The 25,299-nt window shown below is 39.7% G+C and overlaps 1 protein-coding gene across 4 annotated transcripts; it reads left to right on the plus strand.

Annotated features, from left to right (window-relative positions):
• The first annotated feature begins 1,244 nt into the window (after nt 1–1,244).
• Nucleotides 1,245–25,034, plus strand: ZNF326 (zinc finger protein 326). Of its 4 annotated transcripts, none has more exons than XM_083511147.1 (12): nt 1,245–1,682; nt 4,368–4,488; nt 6,339–6,744; nt 8,976–9,171; nt 11,369–11,403; nt 13,804–13,888; nt 15,991–16,105; nt 17,908–18,055; nt 18,766–18,865; nt 19,665–19,795; nt 22,386–22,481; nt 24,350–25,034. In XM_083511147.1, the coding sequence occupies exons 1-12, from the start codon at nt 1,667–1,669 to the stop codon at nt 24,518–24,520; spliced, it is 1,620 nt and encodes a 539-aa protein (XP_083367273.1). In that variant the 5' UTR covers nt 1,245–1,666; the 3' UTR covers nt 24,521–25,034. The 4 variants fall into 4 exon arrangements, with proteins under 4 accessions (XP_083367273.1, XP_083367274.1, XP_083367275.1 ...); XM_083511148.1 differs by having other exon boundaries at nt 1,488–1,682; nt 15,991–16,087; XM_083511149.1 differs by lacking the exons at nt 11,369–11,403; nt 13,804–13,888 and having other exon boundaries at nt 1,491–1,682.
• The last annotated feature ends 265 nt before the right edge of the window (nt 25,035–25,299 follow it).

A 25,299-nucleotide genomic window follows, 5' to 3' on the forward strand; every position in this document is an offset into this window, starting at 1 on the left:
TTACCTTTTTTAATGAACAATTGTTGTATCAGTGACATGTTGTTGTGTATACACACACCCCAACTATGCCCACCAAAAAGCTAGGAAAAAAGAGCAATCAATCAATCTCTTTCATTGGCAGAGAAAAAGTGCATTGTATACATGGATCAGAACACAACACAGTTAAAGAAACATAGCAGGAGATACTTTACAATAAAACTGTCCAGACATTGTGAGGTACAAATATGGCTCTTAGGACCTTGGGTGACGTAATTTCATAGTGAACAATAGTGTCTCTCAAAAATCTTGCCACATTCTCTACGTCGTTCCTACAATTGTTCAGCAGATAAGACACCTTGAAGAGTCAGTGTGATGAATTCCCTCTTTCAACAGGGTGGCCAAATATTTATCATTTTTTGTGCGCGTGCATAAAATAGGCAATAGAATAAAACATGCGTGAGGGATTCAACCTGTTTTATGCCACAAGGGCAGCATCATTCAGAGTTTGGGGTTTTTGAGAATCTGCCTTGCGAAACTGCAGATGGGAAGACGTCAAATCTTGCGAGGAAAAGAGTTCTGCGTAGATGGGGATCATAAAGCTGGCATAAATATTCTCTCCACAGAGAGAATCTGTTGCAACAGGGTCCTCACTCACCACAACGCAGGAGGGAGGAGGATCCCCTAACAATGGCCAGCAAGGCCTTAATTTTAAATTCCCTGCCCTGGAGCTCAAGACCACCCCCAGAAACATCATACCTACACCACAGAAAAGGCGGTCTAAAACAGAAATTTGAAAGTTGTTTTTCCTGTTTGCCAGGTTATCTGATTGCCTTTCCTGATAGTCTGTCACCCATTAAAATGCTGATTACTCAATTCCTGAGACAATGCTCTTTGCAGGGAAAACATTTGGCCAGTTGGGGAATCAAAATGGATTCAGGTCGGTCTTTCTGTGCTGATCTATGTACGTGCTTGGTTGGTACACTTATGAACATTACCATATATCTAAGACCTCAAAATTCCTATCACACCTCATAACAAATGTAACTGATTTGTAAGAAAGACAACCTGAAAAAAGAGACTTTTGTAAACCAAGAAAATCTTTAATAAAAATATTTTTTTTAGAAAAGCTGTTGAGCTTTTTTTTCTTTCTTTCTTGGCCAAAATCTCAAGGGGCAAAAATGCAGTTTTTGAGCCAGTTATGGAAAATCGTGCCGGGTTGCCACGCGCCCGGATCTTCCCGGACGACTGCGTCCCGGAGATGACGTATGGCAACCCTGCTCCGAGCCACCGCTCCGTAAGAGAAACCTTGCAGTTCACGCCCGGCGCTGCGCGGCGTACACACATCCGGCGGTGCCCAGTAGGTGGCGCTCCCCTTTGACTATGCTTCCCCCACCCTCGAGAGGGAGAAGGATCTCGCCGCAACTTCCGCCACCGCCACTCGCCGCCCGAGCCCTTCCTACGCGGGCCTTCTATCCCTTCGCGCTCCTCCTCTATAGCCGGCGACCCCGCGCAGCCAATCGGAGCGCTCCGGGGGCGGTCTCTCAGCCGCGCTCCTCTCAGCCCCGGCGTCACTTGGGCGCCTGCGGTGCGAAGGAAGCGGCAGGCGAAGCGGCGAGGAAGGAGACGCGACCAGGAGGCCGCCGACGTTCCCAGCAGCCCGGTCGCACCGCCGAGGGCTGTCGCCGCCATGGATTACGGGGAAGGTGAGGCGCTCCGGAGAGGCCGCGACGAGGCTGCCGCCGCCGCTGGGATGGGCGCTGCGGACTCAAGATGGCGGCGGGGTCTGCGGCGGAGGCGGGAAACGGGCCTGGCTGGACGCGCCATGTTGGTGGGGGAGGGGAGGGGAAAAGAGCCCCAGAGCCTCGCCCGGGTCTGTGCGGGGGGAGTCAATTTCGCCTGCTTTGTATTTTTTTGCTCTTCCCACCCCCTTTTAAATTAATAAATAGTAATAGTAAATTACTAATAATTTTATAAATAAATAAATAGTAAGGCTCCACCAGTTAATTTTGCCTGCTTTTTATTTTTTTTGCTCTTCCCGCCCCCCCCTTAAATTTCATTTATTGAATGTTTTCAGGCAAGTGAAGACGTTCGCAGGGTTATAGGGGGGCGGAGCTTGCATTTCCTAAAACATCTGATATAGTTGAGGAAATGAATAAATGGAGTTAATTAGGATACGGAGGAGGGGAAAAAAGAAGATGGGAGAGAGCGGGGGGGGGATTTCTGGAACCGCTGAAAAGAGGGGTGGGCGGAACTCGAGGTTTGCTAGGCGAGAATTCTTGAATTGTTTGCATTTCGTCGTCGTCGAGATGTTTATTTGTTATAAATGAAAATCATGAATACTCTTACACACACAAACACACATACCCCGGTACTATATCCAGGGCGAGGGCGCGCGGGTAGGTAGGGTGGGGCTCCTGCAACAGCCACAGCCGCACGTGGAGAAAGCTTTTTCCTAGGTTCACCCCACCCATCCCCCAACCCAGGGGCGAGACTCGGCTTTATTTCACCCGGGTCAAAGACCCGGTTTGGCACCCACCCACCCCGTGGGCATTTGCACACACAGGTTGCAAGCCTCACTGACGCCCCTTTAGAGGCTGTGTCTGGGGCAAAATAAAACCTGGCTAGCCCCCCCCCAAGCTACGCCGCTGCCCAATGTATTTTATTATTAGTATTAAATTTATATACCGCTCTATACACACAGGTCTCAGGGATATTCATAGGATAAAATCACAATATAAAAACCCAGAATACATAATCAAAATGCAAACAAGAACAACCCAATTACCCCCCCCCCCAAGTAATCAGTGACGGAAAATAGAATGTAAAACACACGATATTTGTAATAAAACATATAAAGGTAAGGGTAATCGTCAAAGGGTAGGTTTAAAGATCAATTAACTGTCTTTCAAATCAAAACATTTTAGCCAATGGGTTTTTCCCCAATTGTAACCATTCATAGAAGCTCTCTGATCCAGTGGAGGTTTCCATGAAGGGGTGCTGGGAAGCATTTTCTGTTATTCCCCGTTCCTTCTGCAGCCCTTGCCCCCATCCCCAATTCTGATCCAAGAGTTGGGGAAACCTTTGGGACAGCATTTGGTGGGAGTATCTTTTTAGGCTGCATCCAAAACACTAAATTATCGGGGTAGTTCTTAAGTTTGAATTTAGAAAGTGAAGGATATTTCCATTTAAACTCTGTTATAGCTGTAATACTTCTTCCTTGGAATGAAGAGCTTTTAATAGTTGTTGCTTTTACGTTGACAACTTATTCTTAACAATGATTGGAAAGCCTACCAGACCTTTGGCCATAAGTTGCATTACTGCTATTCTTATATTTTCTGCAAGAGCGGGACAAGAAAAATGCAAGTAGACAATTCACAAAAGCAATTCACATGCCTTCTGCTTCTCAGAGGTTACATCTGGGACCCAGTGTAAATCTGTAGTCTTATGTTTGTATTTTGTTCTGCTATGTTTGGGGTGCCAGCCCTTGATCTGTCAAATGCTGGTATCAGAGAGGTTGATTGATTGCAGTCAAGTAATTCCACAAAGCCAAGAATACTATTGTGTAGGAGAAAATGGCATCTACAAGAGCTGGTGTCTCCATAAAGAACACATGTTTTTCATTTAGAAGTGGATGACTGCTGGTGGAACCCTGGAGAATAGGAAAGTGACTGAACTAGGCCTTGAATTAGTTTTCCCCTTCCTGTAGGGCAGGTTTTTTAAAAATTGTGTCTTTTGCTTCTGCCAAAAGACAATGTGGGGCGTGTGCCAGCTCTTAAAAACTTCTTCAGGCTCCCCCTCCCCTTTACTTGTTCTGGTGGAAGACAGCCCAGAGGGGGCCTCATGCGTTGGGTGAGATCCAGCTATCTTACACTTTGAAAAGACATATTAAAATTGGTGGACTCTCCACGCTGCTTACAATATATATGATTTCTATTACATGTGCAGAGGCACAGAACATAACCCATAAATTGGGAGTTGCCTATATAGGCTAGCAGCTTTGAAACAAGCCAGGAACCCATGGTTTTAAGCAGGGGTCAGCAAATGTTTTCAGCAGGGGGATGGTCCACTGTCCCTCAGACCTTGTGGGGGGCTGGACTATTTTGAAAAATAGATGCATTTTAAATAAAAGGACACATTCTCCTCATGTAAAAATACACTGATTGCCGGACTGTCTGCCGGCCAGATTTAGAAGGCGATTGGGCCCGATCTGTCCCTTGGATCTTAGTTTGCCTACCCATGGTTTAAAGAGTATATTAGTTGCACTTTATTTAATTATTGTTAGGTTTGTTTCCAACTTTTTTTCCAAGGTGGCTTACACTGTTATTGCTGATACACTAGGAGAGGTCACGAGTCTCATTTTAATAAAATAAACTTTCTTCCTTTCTTAGAAATGGACCGTGACTATGGGCATGGTGCCTATGGTGGCCCAAGAGCCATGGACTCTTATATGAACCAGTCATATGGAATGGAAAGTCATGGAGGTGGTGGAGGAGGCGGTGGTGGTGCCAGGTAAAATACTGAATCACTTGCCTTACGTATTAAACGAAAGCATAAATATGTTTGACAATATATCCTTATTGAATTTAAGTGTTCCTTGAACATGCCATGTTGATTCTGTGTGCAAAAAAGCACAGGAAGGTACTGTGTGGTAGAATTTTTTTTAAAAAAATTGGGGTTGGATTCTTTTAATGATGTACAGTGCTGTAACAGATTTTAAGATGACTGCATGCATTTGATCTAGAGTCTCTGACATCACCGTTGAAGTAGCAGCATAGAACGTATAGTTGAAGTAGACAATTTTGATTACATTATTTGATTTGATTTTAGCCTTCAATTTTCAAGGAACATTTAAATTTCACTTATTTAGCGCTAATACATTTTGTTAAAATGTTCCCTTGTAGACAAATTGTCATGTCCAGATTATTTTATTGGCAGGTACTAATTACACTAAAATGTGTGTTTGGCTTATTCTACAAATTTTTTGTGCAGTGATCGTACCATTTTGTTCTTAGCGCTGTAATGGGATTCTGATAAGCTTTTGGATTTGCACGGTGCCTGCAGTTCATGTTTACTAACTTAAGGCCATCCTTTTTATGCAAAATTGGTTTTCTTTTAAGATCTGTGCATTTTAAACAAAATAACTGGATGAAACATTAAACTTTGTTGTATTCCCATTTTTATATTTTAATTATTGTATGAGAATGCAAGACTGCAGGTTGGCAACCCTGAATCCACAAGATCTTTTGTGACATTGAAAATCAGGAAACTGCACAGTTTTGTTGAAGAATTGGTTGATATCCAATACTTATGCATAGTTAACTGTCTCAAGAATAATGATTAAGATGTACCTACCGTTTAGTAATCTGCATATGATTGGAGTTCACTGATCAGAATTAATTTAAAATCACTGTTGTAATAGACACTTCTGTAGATGGTATTTTAAATATGCAAGTTTGTGTGACTGAAGTTTTAAAAATGAAAATGGGTTATGCTGTTGTAAATGAGGATAGTATACATAGTCACCAGTGTCCAATTTTCAAAGTAAAGGATTTTTCTGTTTCTACTGAATTAATTATATTTTTATCCTGGGAGAGACTCCCCTTTATAGTGCAGTTGTAGCTGACAACTATGTTCCCCTGCACTCTGCCTATTCCTGTACCTCAGTAAATAAGTAAAATACTGTTTTATATGGTTTTTGATGTTTACATGTAATGCATAGCCTTTCCTTCTGTCAAGGGTACATTGATACTGAAAACTTATACTTGCCTTTTCAGTTCTATACTAAAGTACCTTCTTTAGTCTCTAGAATATGCCAAATGTAATAATACAATATGGGGTATTCTGGCAGTTGGACTGTATGTAGCAGAAATAAGAAAATTAAATAATTGCACTGTGAACTTTGCAGGGATTAAAAGAAAAAAGTATCAAGTTGTAATTGCCTCTCATTATTGATACTATCACAACTTTCCCGATTGAGAGGAAAGCCTTTTAAATGCTGTTAACTGTTGTTAGGTATGACTTCAAAGATAAAATAGTTTTATTAACCTTTAAGTCTGTGCAGGTGCCTGCATCTGTAAGACTAGGTCTGGGCACAAATAATGAGGTTTAAATACTGCTGATAGACCAAATTTAGTGAAGTTCAGGTATTCTGAACTTTTAATATTACTTTTATGGAAAAATGGCTCAGATAGCTTTCTGTCTGGTCATATCTTGAAATTGCCCAGCCCTAATCAAGGCAAACCCTACCAAAGTAAAATATACATTGATTTGAGTTGATAAATGTCAACTGATGACTTGTCTTTTGAAATGTTTTAACTTTAGTAAGCTTACTTTTTTTTTCCTCACTGCAACTTTTCCAGGTTTGGACCTTATGAGTCTTATGACTCCGGGTCTTCTCTGGGTGGGCGAGATCTGTACAGATCTGGCTATGGTTATAATGAACCCGAACAAAGCCGCTTCGGAGGTAGTTATGGTGGTCGATTTGACAGCAACTACCGGAATAGCCTTGACTCTTTCGGAGGTAGAAACCAGGGCGGGTCTAGCTGGGAAGCACCTTACTCACGCTCAAAGTTGAGGCCTGGGTTTATGGAGGACAGAGGAAGAGAGAGTTACTCTTCCTACAGCAGTTTTTCTTCACCCCATATGAAGCCTGCACCTGTAGGCTCTCGGGGGAGAGGAACGCCTGCTTACCCTGACAGTGGATTTGGAAGCAGAAACTATGATGCTTTTGGAGGACCATCAACAGGCAGAGGCCGTGGCAGAGGAGTAAGTACAGAATCTTTTCAGATTCTTTTCACTAGTCACTCTTTTAAACCCTTTCAAGACCATAGCATTTAAAACAAACGGGCGCTGTCCAAACACAGTGCACTTTTGGCCAAACTGTTAGGGTTGATGACCTCCCAATCCCGTTTGGTATTTAACTAGAACTTAGCACCCAGTGTTTCTTCATTTGCAAGTAAAGCACTAAGAGATTAGTTGCTAAGGCTTTTATCAAATCTCTCCTTTTGTTTGAAAGGTGAAGATTAAGGCAATGGGTTTGGTCTAAAAGGGGTTAAAAGGAATTGCATTTTTCCTTGTTAACACTAGCATCTTGGCTAGTGGGAGAAGTCTTGAATCATTGTAAAGGTTAATTAGAACCTTTCTCCGTTCTGAGTAGCTTAAAGGTGCAATGTATGTATATTGTTGAATTTTAGGGGTTGAATGCCATAAAGCTGATTTTGTCCTGATAGGCAGGCAATCAGTTCTACATACTCATTCTTAACTTAATGTAAGGTCGCTAGACTTACGTGGAGTAATGGGTATAATAAAGATGTGTAATAAGAAATGAGGTGATTTGAAACCATAGTTAAAGGGGCGCCATCAACTTAACTAATTGTTTCAGAATGAAAACTAACGGTGCACTGAACAGTTTTGTCTAACACTTGGATGATTTATATATAAAATTGCACACAACACGTTCTTGCATGCTGAATGTGATGTTCCAGTGCAGCTTCAAAATTGCAGTTGAAACATTTTGAACAGAGTAAAGAAACTCAAAGATTAGCAGGAAAAACCTTTTAACAGCTGCTAGACTCCTGATGGAATACTTCAGGTTTATAAGATGATGATGTCCCATTAACTTACTTTATAATCTTATATCTCATTTTAGTACAAATAGTTAAGTTATAGAAGCTTATTTTGAGCTCATATATGCTATCATAAATCTCATAAGCATAATATGTTTCAAGAAACTAGCTCTAAAAAAAACATAGGGTAGTTTATTTATAGCCTAAATGTAGTGATAAAGATCTTTTAAAAAAAGAAAAGGTGGTCTGCATCCCTAAACTGTTCTTTCAAAAACGTTTTTACCCATGTGGCATTCTTAAGGGTACAATTGGCATAATAAGATTTAACACAGAGAGACATAAAAGGAGCTAGGAGCTTTCTTGTAGTTTGGTAATAAAGTACTTTGCATATTTGTGTAGCCCTTGTTGTCAAGACTTTCTTTTTTTTAAGTAGGTTTATGTTACTGAGTGAGTTAAAAGTCTCAGGGAGTATTGACAGTTCACTTTTTAAAACTTAAGTGTGCCTTTCTTGAACTTGAAATACTTTGAGGAATAAGCTACTTACTGTACTTAAAATGCATTGCACCTTTAATGGATCTGGAAATATTTGCTTGTGCAAATGTAAATCGCCTAGAAAGTGTCCTTTTGATTTATGTACATTCAGCGTGGAGATATTGCTAGACTGTTTTTTTGCTAGGGACCAATTTGTAGACAAAGTGAAATTTAGAACGTATGCATGGACTTTGTTAGCGTATTATTATTTTAATGTTCTCTAACATATTCTGGTGTGCTAATGCTATTTGTTAGTCAAGTTAGGGAAACTTATTTCTGCTTATATGATTTCACTTATCTGGTCAGATGAGCTTTCTTGATTTAATTAAATGTATCTGTAGGAAAGCTTGCCTGCCTTTTGGTTGGTTCCTTCTCTTCAGTTTGCTTCTATTTTCAGTGCCTTAAAATGTGTGGAACAAGCCAATTTAAGTATCCTTATGTAGATGTCTGAAATAGGAAGAAAGGAAATAGTCTTTTCACACCAGTAGATGACAGTTTGATCCTTGTTTCAAAACATTTCATGATACAAGGCAGTCTTGTTTTTCTGCACTCACTGCCGCAAACCCCCTCTTCTTGATATAGGATAGAAATACGTTTTTGGCTTTGTCTTTTGTTAAATGTATCATCTAGAGAATCTGAAGAGAGGGAATATAACTGAAATTAGAATATAACTCAAGATCTGGATTTATGACTTCTCATAAGCAGAAATTCATTTGATATAAACAGTTTGTGGTCAGTTAACTGAAAAATGAATGAGCTTGCAGTTCTGATGTGTGTTAACTTGCTAGTATTGCGTTCTTTTCCCGGAGTTAAAATATTTGTAAATATGTGTTTGTAGGAATTATGTTTCTTGCCACCAACCATATCATTTTCTAATACTTGCTCTTCACCTGTTTACAGTACATGGGAGACTTTGGAGGCATGCATAGACCTGGAATTGTGGTAGACTATCATAACAAACCCAGTAATGCAGCAGTAGCTGCACGAGGAATAAAGAGAAAAATGATACAGCAGCCGTATAATAAACCAGGTGGGACATTTATCAAGAAACCCAAACTGACAAAACCTAATGTGAAGATGAACCAAAACAAACCTAGTAAGTAATTGAATGAAAGATACAAATAATAGCGCTATTTAACTTTTTCTGGGAGGAGACATTTATGATGATTTGCCATTCTTCATTTTTCAGCCTCAAAGCCCCTTTTGAAACTTAGCACAGATCAGAAAATTTAATCTGCTACTTAAAATGAAGTCACTTTATCAGATTTGTGCCTATATACTATTCTCCTGTGTGAAATGTTATCTTGGAAAATTAGTCCTTTAATACATGTACGCCTATATTTTGGAACCTCTTCTGGCTTCTTTTATTGTGAAGACTGCTTGCTAGATGCTGTAGGATTGTTACCAAGAGAACAATTGCTGCTTAGACGAATTTCAGACCTTAATGTTTGAATGCTTATGGAAATACAATATTCAGATCAGATTTTTTTTTGGTTCCCTTCTGCAAAGATTGTTGACTTGCTACTTGAAGCAACAACAGAAAGTTAACATTTTTTTTCTGCACTAACATCACTAAGCCTGTTTGTATAGATTGCTTTGTATGTGTATTTCACCTTAAATTTCCCCCTCATACTTTTTGGGCTCAGTGTGTGGTTGCTTTTTGAATTGACTTGAATTTTGAGAGGACTCCAAATGGCACACATGCCACTTTGCAATATCTCTATTAGTGAAATACTCATAATTGTGATGAATGGAGTATATGTGGCTAGGTTCTGTGGCAGAAACGTGAGAGGTGGGTGGAATGACTGTAACATATTGCATGGTATCTCCACATGAATCCCTAGGTGATGGAGACTGGGCCACTTGCCATCAGTGTTGATGGGCAGGTTTGCTCTTCCTGAATGGCTGTGTGTGAGAAAGTAAAGCAGATTTTCCCAACCCGATGCCCTCAAGATGTATTGAACTACACCTGCCACCAGCTTTGGCCACTGGTCATGCTGCCTGGGGTTCATGGGATTTGAAGTCCAATAATATCAGGAGGGCACCAGGTTGGGGAACGCTGGAGTAATGGGTTGTCAGAGGGAATGCTGGTTGGGATGGGGGCATAAGTACTACCAAAGTTACTTTCAGAACCTTGAAACCAAAATAAATATTTGCTTGCGAATGCAAATGTGCCATTGAATCTAATGCACACCTTAATTTTCGCAACGTAATTTGGCCAAAAAATGGTGAGCATTAGATTTGAGTAAATACAGTCACTTGCTGAATTCATCTAATATTGTGCATTTGGGTATTGCTCACTAACATCGCATCAGCTATAGCTTGTGTTGTTCACGGGTGGCCTGTGCAATAGGTACAAAAGATATTAAATATATATAATGAAAACTGGAAATTATATTTCCTCTTACAGTAGAAGCATACCGGACTAGATTGAGAGATTTCTCATAAGGGTCTCTGCCTTCATCCATCCACCTGTTTCTATTTTGTCTTTATTTTGCGGTAGATTATCCTGTTTCTTGAATGTAAAAATATGTCCTACTGGTGCCCTTAAGCTACAATTTTTGTTTTTAACCAGCAAGAAATTGACAGTGGTCTCTGTTTGCTGGAAATATCTTCAAAACCTTGTTTCAGTTGTCTTCATCTCATTTAAGTCAACCTGAGATTTAGGCTTAAGACCTGAGATTTAAAAATTGTTCTTTATATGAATAAGTAACTTTTTAAAAAAGTCTTCTACTGTTGCATATGGTCTTGTTTCCACAGTGTAATCAATGAGATGGTCTAAATTTTTGTTTACCATTTCTTGTTAATTCCTCTCACTGGGGTTGGTGGTCTGTTGAAAGCCTCAGGTATGCTATTCTACCTTTGGAGTCTGAGAGTAAATGTAGAAAACACAACTGATTCTTTCATGCGCACAATATGATGACAGATTTTAAGTGTGATATAAACAACGGTGAATTGAATTTAAAAGGTGTGTAACCAATGAATGGAAAACCAATTACACAGTATGATGATGTAATCCTACATGTGCTAGTTCTGCTGCATTCTCCCAGTTTTGATATAATTTCAGTACCAGTACAAGAGCTTGATTAATTCAAATTATATGTATTTTCTTTGTGGTTTTTTATATAACCTGCAACTGCATGCTAATTTCTTTAACATATTCTTTCAGTTTTCTATAACCAAGCTTCCTATTTTCCCAGTTTCCCAAGGATTTAAGCAAAATGCTAGGTGAGACAAAATATTACACTGCAGCTTGATTCTCTTTAAATTTCTTCCTCCTTTCATGCTAATAGAGCCATGGACACCAAGCAAGAAAGCTACTACAGAGGTAACGATCTCTAGCTTTGCAAAATATTGTGCTTTGCAATAAGCGTTAGAGTGTGTCTTGATATTTAACACAAACACCATATATAATCTAGAAGGCCACAGGGCACAGTGATACCTGTCCCAATGAGATTTTTCAGTCTCTCTCTCTCTCTCCCGCCCCCTCTCCCCCTCCCCCGCCCCCCTGTTAGTGCTGGACTAGAATAAGAACCTGCTGTTAATGCAAGAGTGAGGTTCTCTGTGGTGCAATCCAGAGAGCAATCTAAACAGATTAGAATTCAGTGTCACACTATTCCAGTTGCTCCATTCTGGGGGTTCTCCTGACCCTCCACAACCCGATTGGGGGAAAGGAAGGGGGAAAGCCCCATTGCAGAAGTGGAAGACGTTGCACTTGGCTTCCAGTAATGGGACTGGTTAGGTGAATCCTGCCCATTGAATTTTAAGGGTAGGCAACTGGTGGTTCTTTTATATGTGCCATTGTGGTTTTAGTCTTAATAAGACATAATTGAAAGGCAAGATAAAAGCTATGTACTTGTGACTCTTCACCTACTTTCAGATTTTGGTCATGGAACCTGCATTTCTAAAAAACACATTTAATACATTTATATCCTTCCTTTCCATCATGGAACTCAATGCAATGTATGTGGGATTCCTAGGCAGTCTCTGATCGAGACTCGGGTGTTTTAGCTTCAGCATACTATTCAGTTGAACTTGTAGCTTTTATTAAAAGACATCCAGTACTGAACTTGAGATACTTCAGTGCTTGTAGTAGCTTAGTGTAAGTTTATATATGTGGAGTCTCAATAAACTTGCAGGTTTCAAAATACTGGTTATATAGCCAAATAGCGGATCTTCATTCCAGTGGTTACAATAACTAGGAGGAAAGATTTTCTTTTTTAACCAATTGTTTCATTTTCAGCTTCTGTTCATGGTTGCTTTGAATCTATAGCCTGATTACACAGGATTGCTGACAGTTTTATTTATCTAGATAAGGTCTAGAAAAATCCTAGGTACCTGACTGTCATGGCATGTTGGAACACTGAATTACATTTCTAGCTGGTTTGAACCTAGTACTTAAAGCACTCTGTGTAAGGAACTCTGAACTATTTCACAGCAATTTGTAGTTTTATTTGTTTCTCTTATAGTTGTGCTTTGTTAAATGAAACCCGTGGCTTTTAGGTGGCTTGCAGTTTAAATGCAGTATCGGTAATAGAATGAACACAGCAAAAACATAGAAAATGGCTTGCATGAACATGGCACAACACAAAAACCAGAGATTCTCTCATAGCTTGGTAGAAACAAATGTTAAATGACATCCGCTAAAAGCTTAGTGTAACAGTTCTGGTGCTCTTTGTCACATGTGCCACCACAGGAAAGTTCCTGCTTCCATTCTGAGTTCTGATGATGGACACCATGTAGGGAACCCCAGGAAATTTGCTGTATATGGGAATGGTCTCATAGGAGCGTACATCCTCCTGAGAGGCAACTCATTATTAAAGTTGAAAGAGCAAAGGTTGAATAATGGAAACTTAATAGTAGGAAAGTGGAAATACATGTTGGTAAGATTAAAGGATAAGGAGACTTCCATTTCTGAGTTGGGCAGCTATTAGAAAAGCCAGGAAAATAGAAGCTTTTGTCCCATCAGATCCTGAATGTTGAGCAAGATACAAATGCTCTTGTAGCTGACATGCTTGGTTGATCAGAATATTTTATCACGCCATGTGCAGAGTAGATGTTCCAAATCTGATAAAATAATTTTGATCAGTCAAGCATGTCAGCGACAAGGACATTTGCATCCTGCCTAATATTCATGTTCTGATGGGGCAAATTTCCTTTTTACTTGTCTTTCTGATAGCTGCCCATTTTATGAATGGAAGTATCTTTAGCTCTAAGGGTGCAATTCTAATGATAATTACAGTTTTAAATGCATTATGCTATGTAATAGCGCAACTCTTCAAATGGTTTGACTGTCAGATTGTTGATGACAAATAAGTGGAATTTAAAATTATCAGTGTCAGCAGAGTCCAATATTTTATCATATAGTGGAAGTTAACCTTCCTCTCCTCCACCCTTTGCCCCACCCCCACCACTCAGAAAAAAATCTTTAGAGGGCAAGGAGAAGAGGAATGTGAAGTCCTGTTGTGTGAATGAGTGGGTGCCTGCTCTACTCGCCCAAAGGCAGCGTTCAATGCAACCAAATTTACTCATCACCACAGTACCAACTTAACACCCAGAAAAACACAACCAGAATTTACTTTTTAAGTTCATTCCTCTTAATTCAAGCTGATCACTTCAGCTAATTGAATTGAAATGAATGTTTTCTTCCCGTTCTGGAATTAATGTGCCACGTTTTGTCCGCTCATCTGTTTACTCTGGAAACTTGTGCGTTTTGACCTTTCATTAGGGTAATGAAGCTGAAGCAGGTGGCGCAATTACAGATGAAGACTTTACACAAGATGCCTGTGATGGCATCTGTCAGGAATTTGAAGGTAAGCCTGCTTATTTTATCAGGTAACTCAAGGTACAGTGCCTCTACAGTTTCATCTGGTTACATTTTCAAGAAAAACTGTACTTAATGATGTGTTATTTCCTGCAGTTGTGTGTTTCATGTTCAAAACGGAGAACGTTTAGTTCCATGGCTCTTGACTGTGACAAATGTATCATTACTTGCTTGTGATAACGTTTTCTTTTCTACATCCAGATCATGTATACACAACACTTAATTTAACTTTCTGTTTCCTGTAGCATTAATGCCATCACTTAAAATTAGAGCTCTAGTATTGATCATCCTTATCTTTGTAGTCACTTAATATTTCATGGTATTGATTTTAAAGTAGACCAACTGCCAGCTGTTCTTCACCATAAATTGGTTGTGTTTATACATGCTGCTTATTAAAACAGGTAAACTATCTATTTCTAGGAGAAAGATGTTTCAGTTGCTAAACCATATCTTCAAACCCACAAGCAAGAAAATTCTACATTGAGGCTGACCTTCTGTCCTAAACTTCTTTTCCCCCTGATGTGCTTTGCTATTGTATATGGTCTGTATGATAAATGAGGAATGCTGGGAACTTGCTACAAATTGTATGGAGTTTCTTGTCTCAAAACCTTGGGTGTATCTCATACTGTGTAATAGGCTTTCCATTGAAATACTGTTCACTGTTTTGTTTGTGCTGCTATGATTACAAGGTGAAGCAGAATCTTCTTTTTTTTACTCCAAAATTGAACCATCTTCAGGTTACCACTGAAGCCTGTTTGAGATTCTAGTGTAGTGTTGTATCTGGATTCATATTGATGGCACCTTAGCAAATTTACCAGTTGTTCCGCTTAAATCTTCAAATAAATCATCATGCTGGAAAGCAGGAGTCTTGAGTTGGTTTCTGGACTTGAGCCTCCATTCCTCTGGACTTCAGTAAATCTAGAGATTTAGAAGGTGTCTGCTGATCTTGAGAGACAAGATGCAGACTTTCTCTCTGCAGAACCCAATGTCAGATGGCTTATACAGCAGTTAAACAAGGACTCACTTGCGTTTCCTTTGAGGTAAGGTGCCACATTGCAAGTTCATCCCTATGGAGCGCTTTGGAGAGGCCTAGGGATTCTTTGGTGGAATGGATTTCTCTGTGTGTATGTGTAAAAATGCGAGTGGAGTGCTTGCTCTATGTACTGGGGGAATAGTACTTCATTGTTTGCTTATCACCTCCAAAAGTAATTGTAGGCTGTTCTGATTATTATTCCTACCTTGGGTGTGAATAACAGTCAGAAATTGACATCATTGGTACCTGTTTTTAATAAGGCAGATGTTTCTTTCAAAGATACATGCAAAGGAGAGAACAGCTGTTTGGCTGCTTGAAAATCATGTCCAGATTGACATAAAAAACCCCATTTTGCCTGTGAATTGAAAACCTGCCCCCCCCAATAAATGCATGGAATCCTTAACATCTTTGAAACGAAATTTTGAAGTTGCTTTTCTGAATATGCAATCCCAAGTTTGGAAGAATGAGGACTGTTCATACATTTTGATATTTGTGTTAAAACCCACCAGATTGTCAATCATTTGGGGGGAACGATTAGGAAACCTGTACTCGATGTTGTGTCGTAGTTTAGGGTTAAAGTCTTCCATTTTATTGGGATTTTGAAGACTGCATGCTATTCCTTTTCAGATAATAGTTTTCCTTATTCAATAAGCTGTCTTCACAATAAAACCAGGAAGCAATCTAGCTTAAAACAGCATAAATTTTATGCAGCATTAAGTTTGATATCTTCTTGATTGTAGGCTCTACAACTGTTTACTGTTCTCTGCTGGTCCCTTACATAGTAGTGCCTTTAGTATCTAGGCACAATGAGGTTAGGTTGGCTTTATCTTTTGCTAATTCTCAAACCTACACTGAAATGCTTAGATATTCCCTTTAGTTTTAAATTAACTAAGCCCTGGTAGATGCCATTGGCATAGGTGGCTTGACTTTATTCCTCCTTAATGACGCCCTAAGTGTAGTGGTTGAGATGGAGTGGTGTAGGGTAAGTTGGACTTCACATTTCCCTCTTGTTGGAGTCTAGAACGCAATTATTTATTTAGCTCTTTAATTGTTTTTAGGCGTCAAGCCGGAGGTGAAAAATGAAGAGGAAGAAAAACGTCGAATTGAGGCAAGAAGAGAGAAGCAAAGGCGTAGAAGGGAGAAGAACAGTGAAAAGTATGGTGATGGTTACAGGTTTGTGGTGGAAATGTCATGAATTTGTCCCCAGCCAAAATTCACAGGCGCGCAAAGTGGGAATAGCATCTCCCTTATTCTGTCTTTGCTCTGCCTGCTCCATGGTGTCTTATGCCTGAGCCCCCCAATGCCACATAGACAGTATGCTATATTTCCATGTATCTGGAAGGGCAGATGCAATGTATTTCATGATAAGCCATTATTCCTGAACTATCAGGAATACCCAAAGAATTATTCATTGTAAGGACAGAATGCCTGCACACCATGTTGAGGGATCTCCTAGCGAATTATCATTTAATCCTCTTGTGAAGAGTGTGTGCTTAGTTTCAGTGGAAAGCTTCACAAGTTGTAATGGGTTTATTTGGTTTTGTTACCCGTTTGTTATTGTTATTGTTATATCTGTACCCCTGCCCATCTGACTGCATTGCTGCAGCCACTCTGGGCAGCTTCCACATAATAAAACATAAAACATTAAAAACTTAACAATACAGGGCTGGTATTGTGGCTAAATGTGAGCTGCAAGCCCAAAGGTTCTTGGTTCAAATTTTGCCATGGTCATAAGCTCATTGCAAGTTTCCATGTTCAATATGGAGGTATAGTGCATGAAATAAATGTGTTGTGGCACTTGGAACATTTGAAATCCTATATAAAAATGGTAATTGTTGTGATTTATTGCTGTGGTTAAATGTTTGACAAGTAAAACTTGCTCAGCACTGTCTGGCAGCGACATCAAATGATGTCCACCCACTTGCTCAATGGGACTTCCTGTCCCTTTTCTCCCTCCACATGTCCCCATATGTGTGGAGCAGATTTTGGGAGGAGGGAGGAGAAGTCTGTTGCGGAACTGGGATGCCCATTTGCACTATGCTGGATTCATCCAGGGTCTTTGAGTCTATATAAACTTCGAAATACTGGACTCTGTGTGTTCTGTTAACAAGCAGAAAGTATAAAAGTAGCTGCTGTTTTGACTAATATCACCTGCTTAAACAGGAGAGGTAACATATTTCTTTCTCTAGAGTACAGTAACTTTAGGACTGTTGAGTCACTCCTGTTAAATTAATACTGCGGATTTCTATTATATTGTACTGTGATTAAAATGTGTAACTAGGTGTGCCTTTTACTTTTCTGCCACCTCTGCCTGGGTAACCATGTGTCTGCAACAAAGAGCCTTGTTGCACATTAAAGACCAATGCCTTGTGGCAGACTCTTTTGTGGGCTAGAGTCCCATCAGAATGAGGATTCATTTGAATTTCTCTCTGGTCCATGAAAGCCTGTGCCACAACACATTTGTTTCAATCTGTTAAGGTGCCACGAGATCCTGGGTGAAATACTGGTCTTGCTGTTCAATCCAAGGCATGCTTATTCAGAAGATACCGTATTTTTTGCTCTGTAAGACACACCTAGTTTTTAGAGGAGGAAAACAAGAAAAAAAATCTCTCCAGCGAAGCGGGAGGAGAAACTGAAGAGGCTCCATTTCTCCTCCCGCTTTGCTGAAGGGGCGCTGTGCCGCTCTCCTCTGCGCAGCATCATTCGCTCCATAAGACCCACACACATTTCCCCATACTTTTTAGGAGGAAAAAAGTGTGTCTTATGGAGCGAAAAATACGGTACTCTCACTTATTTCTATTTCAGTTAAAGGGTCTAAAGGAAACTCCAAACTGACTTAGATTATTGTGATGGAACCATCTCTTGTGTTTTTATCCATATATTACATTTGTTAATGAAATGAATTGAGTGTTGCAGTGGCAGGATTTTAACAAATTCTATATCTCTCTGTGCAACATGTCTCTATCTTCTGCCAGAATGGCATTCACCTGCTCATTCTGCAAGTTTCGAACATTTGAAGAAAAAGACATTGAAGCTCATCTGGAAAGTCCTGTTCACCAGGAAACGTTAGATCATATTCAGAAGCAAACCAAATTCGACAAGGTTGTGATGGAGTTTCTACATGTAAGTTGTCTAAATGGAACTATGGATTGGCTTGTGAAATACACGATTCACTGTCCCAATATCCTTAAACTGGGAAAATTGAAACAGTATTTCTAACACCATAAGTAAAGTGATACATTTTTCTAAACATAAATAACGTTAAAGAGTTTTTAACACATACATTACTTGTTTTTCTACATGGAGTGTGTTGCATGACACAGCCCACCCCTCCTGCTAGGACCAGCACTTTAAAATAACCTTGCACCTTTCAGATACCAATTTCTGCCTTCGTTTATACACTCAGGATAAATGCTTCATCTTGCTGCATGGCAGGGATGGCACTGACCAAGAATAGCACAGTGACCAGGATCAAAAGAGCTTTCTTAGGCATGAGTGCTAGCTCAGGGGAATTCTCAAGATCTCTTCTTTCACTGGTGAACCCCTTTGCCGGATTGCAAAATGCTTTTGAATCTACTCAGTTACAAAAGCAGTTTGCAACACTGCAAATGGGGTAGTGGTGAAAGCCTCTTCTGTTTTCAGAAGATCTCTCTCTCTCTTTCTCTCTTTCTCTAAAGCACCCATCCCCTTTGGGCTCATCAAACTAATTTCATAATACTTTGGATCCTGGCCAGTGAGTCTGGTAGCTTCAGTATGTGGGAGGTGAATTTAAAACAAGTGAAGATAATGTTTGATTTCCTGAAAGTGATATACACTCTCTCCCCCCCCCAAAGGAATGTATGGTGAATAAATTCAAGAAGACTGCTATGCGTAAGCAGCAGACTACTAGCCAAATGGAAGCTGCCCAGATGACTGAAAAAGATGTTATGGAAGGCAAGTGGCCTATGAAAGCGTCTGCTGTGTGTCAGCATAGCAAATTTGTCATGTAGGCACAGTCTAGAACTGTATGTTAACAAGGCCAAATCATATTTCCTAAATTTGGTCACCAAACTCAGAAGTTGGGGATGCCGGTCTCTGGGATATGGCCTGTTCTTAGACACCTGCCAAAAACTTATTCCAGCAAGGCTACCACAGTGTATAAGTTAGCTGTATTTGTATTATTTATTTATTCTACTCATTTTATTTCTGATTTATTGATAATTAATTTATATTTAATGTATATTTGTATTTTAATAGTTTTGCAGATTTTTGCTGCATTTTATGGATAATTTCATTATGTACACCGCTTAAAGAGTTTGTTGTCAAGAGGCCCTATGAATCTTACTTAATGCATTTTGAAAACGATATTGGACTCGATGGGACTTCCCATTTAACTAGCAAGGGCAAATGGTTCTGTAAACCTAAGTGATTGTTACTTAAAACAATCAATTTTGGGTTTTGGGAGGAGAAATGTGGTAAATGTTGAAGAATTTTGTGTCACTGCACCAGGCATTTGCAAAACTCCCATATTTGATGCCTACTTGTAAATCTCCTCTGTAGAATAACTTATCACATTTAAATGTGATAGTACCATTAATAGGCATAAATTTGGAAGAAATTCTTGTTTCTCCCTTTGTCTCATGGTTTACAAAATCGGTTTTGTTTGATATGCACACACAGATCCCTTAACCCTTACTACATGTCTTTCTCTTAGCATAATCTGTTACCCTTAACATATTTGTTTCTTTGCCAGGTGTCACGGCTGATGACCACATGATGAAAGTAGAGACTGTTCTCTGCTCTGCATGCAGTGTTTATGTTCCTGCTCTACACAGTTCTGTTCAGCAGCACTTAAAGTCTCCTGAGCATGCAAAGGGAAAAACGGTAAAATTTGACTGTAGAGTTTTCCTTTTACCTTACTGATTGACCACTAAAGCAGTAAAGATGGTCTAGTGCTGGCATCCCCAACCTTCGGTCTTCCAGATGTTTTGGACTACAATTCCCATCATCCCTGACCACTGGTCCTGTTAGGTAGGGACCATGGGAGTTGTAGACCAAAACATCTGGAGGGCCGCAGGTTGGGGGTGCCTGGTCTAGTGTGTGTCTTGGTCCGTTGCTTCATTGAGCCCATGCTTTCCCCCCTTTGTTTGCTTTGCCATTAGTATCAGCAACAGTTCATGATTACACCACACAGTAGTACAAAATTTAACAATCCTGTTTAAGACATACCAGCTCCTGTGTAAATTAGCAGAAGAAAGGGGTTAGTACCTAATGTGATGCATATATTTGGTTCTTCTATTAAATCTAAACGCAGTTGGGAAAGATCTGGCTGGGTAGTGGTGAAGTTTACATACTACCCCGGGGCTGTGGGTGCCACACAATCACAAACTATGGGATTGGCTTTCCCGGCCAACTGAAGATTTCACTTGGAATCTGATGATTCTGCTTGGCCACACCCGCAATCTAATGAGTGGCCCAGTGGTTTGCTTGCTAGGACTGAGCTGTAGATGGATACAGAATATTGACAAAAGCTAAGATCACCTTTAGTGCCAATCCTCCTTGAATTTCAACTTTGATTAGATTGTTTTCCCCTGATTCTATGGTTCTCTACACTTAGAATCATTTGCAAATGAGTAGAAGGCAAAACATAAGCTCAGTGCTCATTTGTGCAGACAGTTGGACGTACACAGACAAAGTACGACAGGCCATTCCAAAAGCAATAAAGAGAACTCCATCCTGCCACAAATAAATGGTTAGCGTTGCAGTTAATAATGACACCTCTGTAGTTGCTCTTATGGTGGACGAAGTCCAATCATAGTTTTGCACTTACTTGGCTTTCCCCGTGTATAGATTTAGTTTCCAAATAGGTGAGTACTAAACTCCAGTGAAACTTTTTCAGCAGTACTGCAGGTAACCTGAAGCAACCATGCACACATAGGATCATAAAGCCTTTGTGGCTCATAATGTATGGACTCCTATGAACAGGAGGAGGAGGAGAGGTTACCCCAAAATTATGTTGAAACACTGACAGGAAAGTAAACACTGGTATTTTTCCTCTTTGGGGTAATAAGGAATTGTCTTGATATTTTTAGGAAAATAAGAATTTTTTCACATTATTGAAAGTCCATTGAAAACCAAAATCTAAAAATACAGGTTACTCCCCACTATAAAAACAAGTTTAAAAAATAATAATAGCCTTAATCCAGTTGGTGCCTTTGCGGTCACAGAAATGTGTTGGAGAAGCATCCAATAATGGGGATGGGTTTCTTCCACCAATTTTCCTTCCTTCCTTCCTTCCTTCCTTCCTTCCTTCCTTCCTTCCTTCCTTCCTCTCTTCTTCTCTTCCTCTCTCCCTCTGCCCCCTCAAGCTGTCCCAGTATTCTCAACAGATCCATTCTAGAGAGTTGGAGGTTACTCCAGAACAGAGTGGATAGTGGCACTGGGGGAGGGGGGGCTGGGGAAGGGTATTGGACAAAAATGACCTTGCCTCCCACTGTTTGAAATTAGCAGGGCGCCTGGCACATTTTGCACCTAAAGATTCTCCATTTGCGAGCACCTCCAAAAGTCTGGGTGCCATTTTTTGCACCTGGCTGACACTCAACGATTACTGAAATGTGTGTGCTTTGAAGCCTTGAAGTATATGCCAACGGCATTCTGTTTTGATGCCCACAACCCAGGTCCCAGAAGTCATTTGATTCTTAGGTTTTTTATCCCAGTTTCTAACACTGTTGCCTCCTCTTCTGCTACCTTGTTAGTTTTCCATTTATAGCATGCTCTTATCATTTGGTCTCCTGTGGTTGACTGGAAGATGGATAGAATTTTATGTTCTCACCATTTCCCCCCTTGAGAAATCAGTGCTATTAATAGATAACCAATGAAGTAATTCATGTCCTATTTTGTATACAGCTTAAATTTAGTGATTGAATAAGTGTTTGGATGTGGTCACTTGGCAAGCCATACATTATTTTGATGAGATTAAGGGTGTTGCTAGCATGTTTTAAAAACACGGGAACTGCTTCAACACTTTATGAAGCCAACTTTATTTCCAGGTGTTGACAATAGGCCTCAAATAGTATGTGCTTGTATATCATAAAAATTAATGCAGACAAAACTGATTCATACTTAAATCAAAATCCTGTTCTGCAGTTGAACAGAACCAGTAGGGCTTGAAGATCATTGCAGATTCTTGTTTAATGATCCATAATAAATGTAAAACCACAGAGTGCCTGCTTCTAGAATGTGCTAGATAGTCCTAAACTATATCCTTTTATGATTGTACTAAAGCCAGTTGTTTAGTTGGTACATAGCACTCTTAACAGTAATTCAACTTTTTTCCTGAAAATTTTACTTTTACTTTTCTCTTCAATAACCAGTTCATATGTCTGGCTAATATTGCATTTGTTATAATGGGAATGGGGTGTCTCTTTGGAATAGGTTTCTAGTGCTTGTTTTTACAGTATAATCTTGTTTACAGACTTACAAAGAGCAAATTAAAAGAGAGAGTGTACTAACTGCTACCAGCATATTGAATAACCCAATTGTGAAGGCACGATATGAGCGCTATGTCAAGGTAAGCTTGCAGTATGACCTAACTTTTTAGCGGCAGATAAAGAATGCTTAAGATCGGCTCCTGCATGATTTTCTCGATTTGATCATTTATAAGTGAAGTAATCCTATATTTTTTGTTGGGTACCCGCACTTCACATCAGTAGATAAAACAGCTGCAATCAGAATAAATAAAAAATAATTGATTGATCAGAAGGGCTTGTCTGTTGATCAATTAAATATTTCCAGTGCAAGAAACTTTATTTGTGTAATAGTGCACACTATACCTTAGAAATAGTACTCCTTTGTGAGGTAGAAAGGATTAAGATAGTGCTTGTCATTTGAAGTTTTTTACTTGTTACTACTTCTTAAAAATCTGTTTGATAAGAGGGTGTTTTTAGTAAATTGAAATATTTCTGATCAATTAAAAGTTGCAGCTCTTAAGTAGAAACATGAATTTCAGCTTGAGTAGTACTCAGTATTAACTGCCTTCCATTGCCTTAAGACATAATTTGGTCTAAATGGAAGAAAACGGAACGTGTGGCTATCAAGTCTTGAAAACCTCAGCAGCCTAATGTGGTTTGAGTTTGTGACTGTAGATTAATTGGTAGGAGCAGTTTGGATTCCAAGTCCATTGTCCAGAGGGCCAGGGAGGGGCAGGCAAACCTCCCCTCTTGGAAGAAAGACTAATCAGTGCCTACTGTAAAGCCCTGTTGATTGGTTGTTGGAGGAAAACCAAAAAGCAGTCTGTCTTTGTCTAGTTTCTGGCCTCTTGTTGTTATTTGTAGGCATCTTTCAGGGCACGGCCGTCACAAAGCAGCTTGCATAATCGGGAAATAAAATACATAGAAGGAAAACTGCCATAACGGAACATAAAATTTTAAAATGCACAGGTCACTTTGCTTAAAAGTTACTGAGTAGTACAACAGAAGACTAGTAATACTTATAACGCTTGCATCTTTTGCGACATTAAAAGATCTCTTTTAGGAAAAGATGTCGTTTGAAATAAATAGGTAAACAGTAAAACTTGTAGGTTGGAAATGACATGCACATCTGTGGGTAGGGATTCCCTATATGTATTCCATTTAATCACTGGGCAGCTAGAAATGGCATTGTAGAGGTGGACAGGGAAGGAATAGCAACTGAAGGCAGATTATCCACCTTACTCATATCCCTGCCTGGCTTTCACCAGCAGAGCTGAAGTAAGCACATGACAGCATTCCTCTGTCTGACCTCTGATTTCCCCCAGCCCCAAATTATTTCCCTTCCACTGTTCCTAATAGTAGGGAAATTCACTACATTAGGTTTTCTCCCTGGTTTGTAGGTATGTCAGGTACTGGGAAGGCTGGATCCTTCAGATCCATGCTTGTCCCTGGCACGCTTCCAGTCTTATCAATAGCATGCCCGCTTTTCACCCTGACTGACACCAGTGTTGGTCAACAGCTGAATAAATTTATATGGCATTGTAAAGAAGCATCCAACATTGGATCACCATGATGAGATCGAACAGAGGTCTCTATCCTCAGAGAGAAATCTAATGCTTCCTTTGTTCTCTGAGATTCCTTCCCAGAAATCAAAAGATTTTGGGGTTAGTGTGTTACCTGTCTGGTCCTCCCCCTCCCCGATTGTGATTTTATTGAACGTTGCAGAATATGTGACCAAAAAACAATTAATCCTGCTTGTTCCTGCACGTACATTTTAAATGCAGGCTATCGTTTTACTTATTTATATTTGCAGCAGTTTCGTAACACTCATTATTTAAAGATGCCTTCTAAGCATGCCATGGGAATTGTGTATCCGGTTTTATCCCGCTGTTTCCTTGCATCTTCTACTGCGTTCTTCACCCAACATGCTTTGCCCAGTGTTGCTAATATTTATCAATGTTCTTGCTAGGGTGAAAATCCATTTGAAGTTACTGATCAAACTCCTGAGCAGCAAGCGGAAGAAGACAAGGCAGACGAACCTGTGGAGGAGGAGGAAGAGGAAGCAGAAGCCGAGGAAGAAGAGGAAGCCGAGACTGCAGAACAAACCGACTTCACTCTTGACCAAACAGAGGATGCTTAAATGCGTGAAATGTGCACAAGTAGAGGAAAATGCCGCTTTATTTTTATTGTTTCCGTGGCTAAGTGTAAAATTTATAGTAGTTAGAAATAAGGCTTTTTACCATCCCTACGCTATGCATGCATTCCATTTAAATTGAAAATGTGTTTGTTACTTTGTTTTTACCTTTGCTTAAAATGCAGACAAAGCTCTTTTTAGTTTAGCTTTAATAGTAAGCCGGCGGCTGTTAGATTCGATTAAACATTGTATGGTGTATGTGTTCTTAATGTTTTCCTCTCTTGGTGTTGAGAATCGGAAATAAAGGAACTAGACCGTTTAATCATTTCAGCACAAAGGTATTTCAAGTGAATGCTATAGCTACTTTGTTTTAGAATGCATAAACTTTAAGAATTATGTTGTGAGTGTGGCCGTCTTTTGGACTGCATCACTCATTGTAAAATACATGTTACAATATATCTTGTAGTCTTTTTGTGATAAAGATGTATGTTTGTAGCAATAAAACATTTTAGAAATCTTAGTGTTTTGTTGTTTTAAGCATTGGGGCGGGGAAACAATAATTGAAAACAGTTAAACATTAGTAGAATTAAAACTATATACTAAAAATGTACAGATAAGCACAACAAAGGCAGCATAGCATCAGCCCACTTACTAAAAGCAGTCAGTTCACAAAAGTCTGTTGAAACAAGGTGGTCTTCACCTGCTGGCAGAAGAACAACAAAGAGGGAGCCAGTCTTAACTTTTTATAAGGAGGGAGCAGACACTGAGAAGGCCCTGTTGATCTA

This window comes from Podarcis liolepis, assembly GCF_965112155.1.
Source record: "Podarcis liolepis genome assembly, chromosome: 6".
NCBI lineage: Eukaryota > Metazoa > Chordata > Lepidosauria > Squamata > Lacertidae > Podarcis > Podarcis liolepis.

Coding starts and splice junctions, on each gene's coding strand:
- ZNF326 (XM_083511147.1), top strand. Junction 4,489..6,338: donor GGAGGCGGTGGTGGTGCCAG/GTAAAATACTGA, acceptor CAACTTTTCCAG/GTTTGGACCTTATGAGTCTT. Junction 6,745..8,975: donor GCAGAGGCCGTGGCAGAGGA/GTAAGTACAGAA, acceptor ACCTGTTTACAG/TACATGGGAGACTTTGGAGG.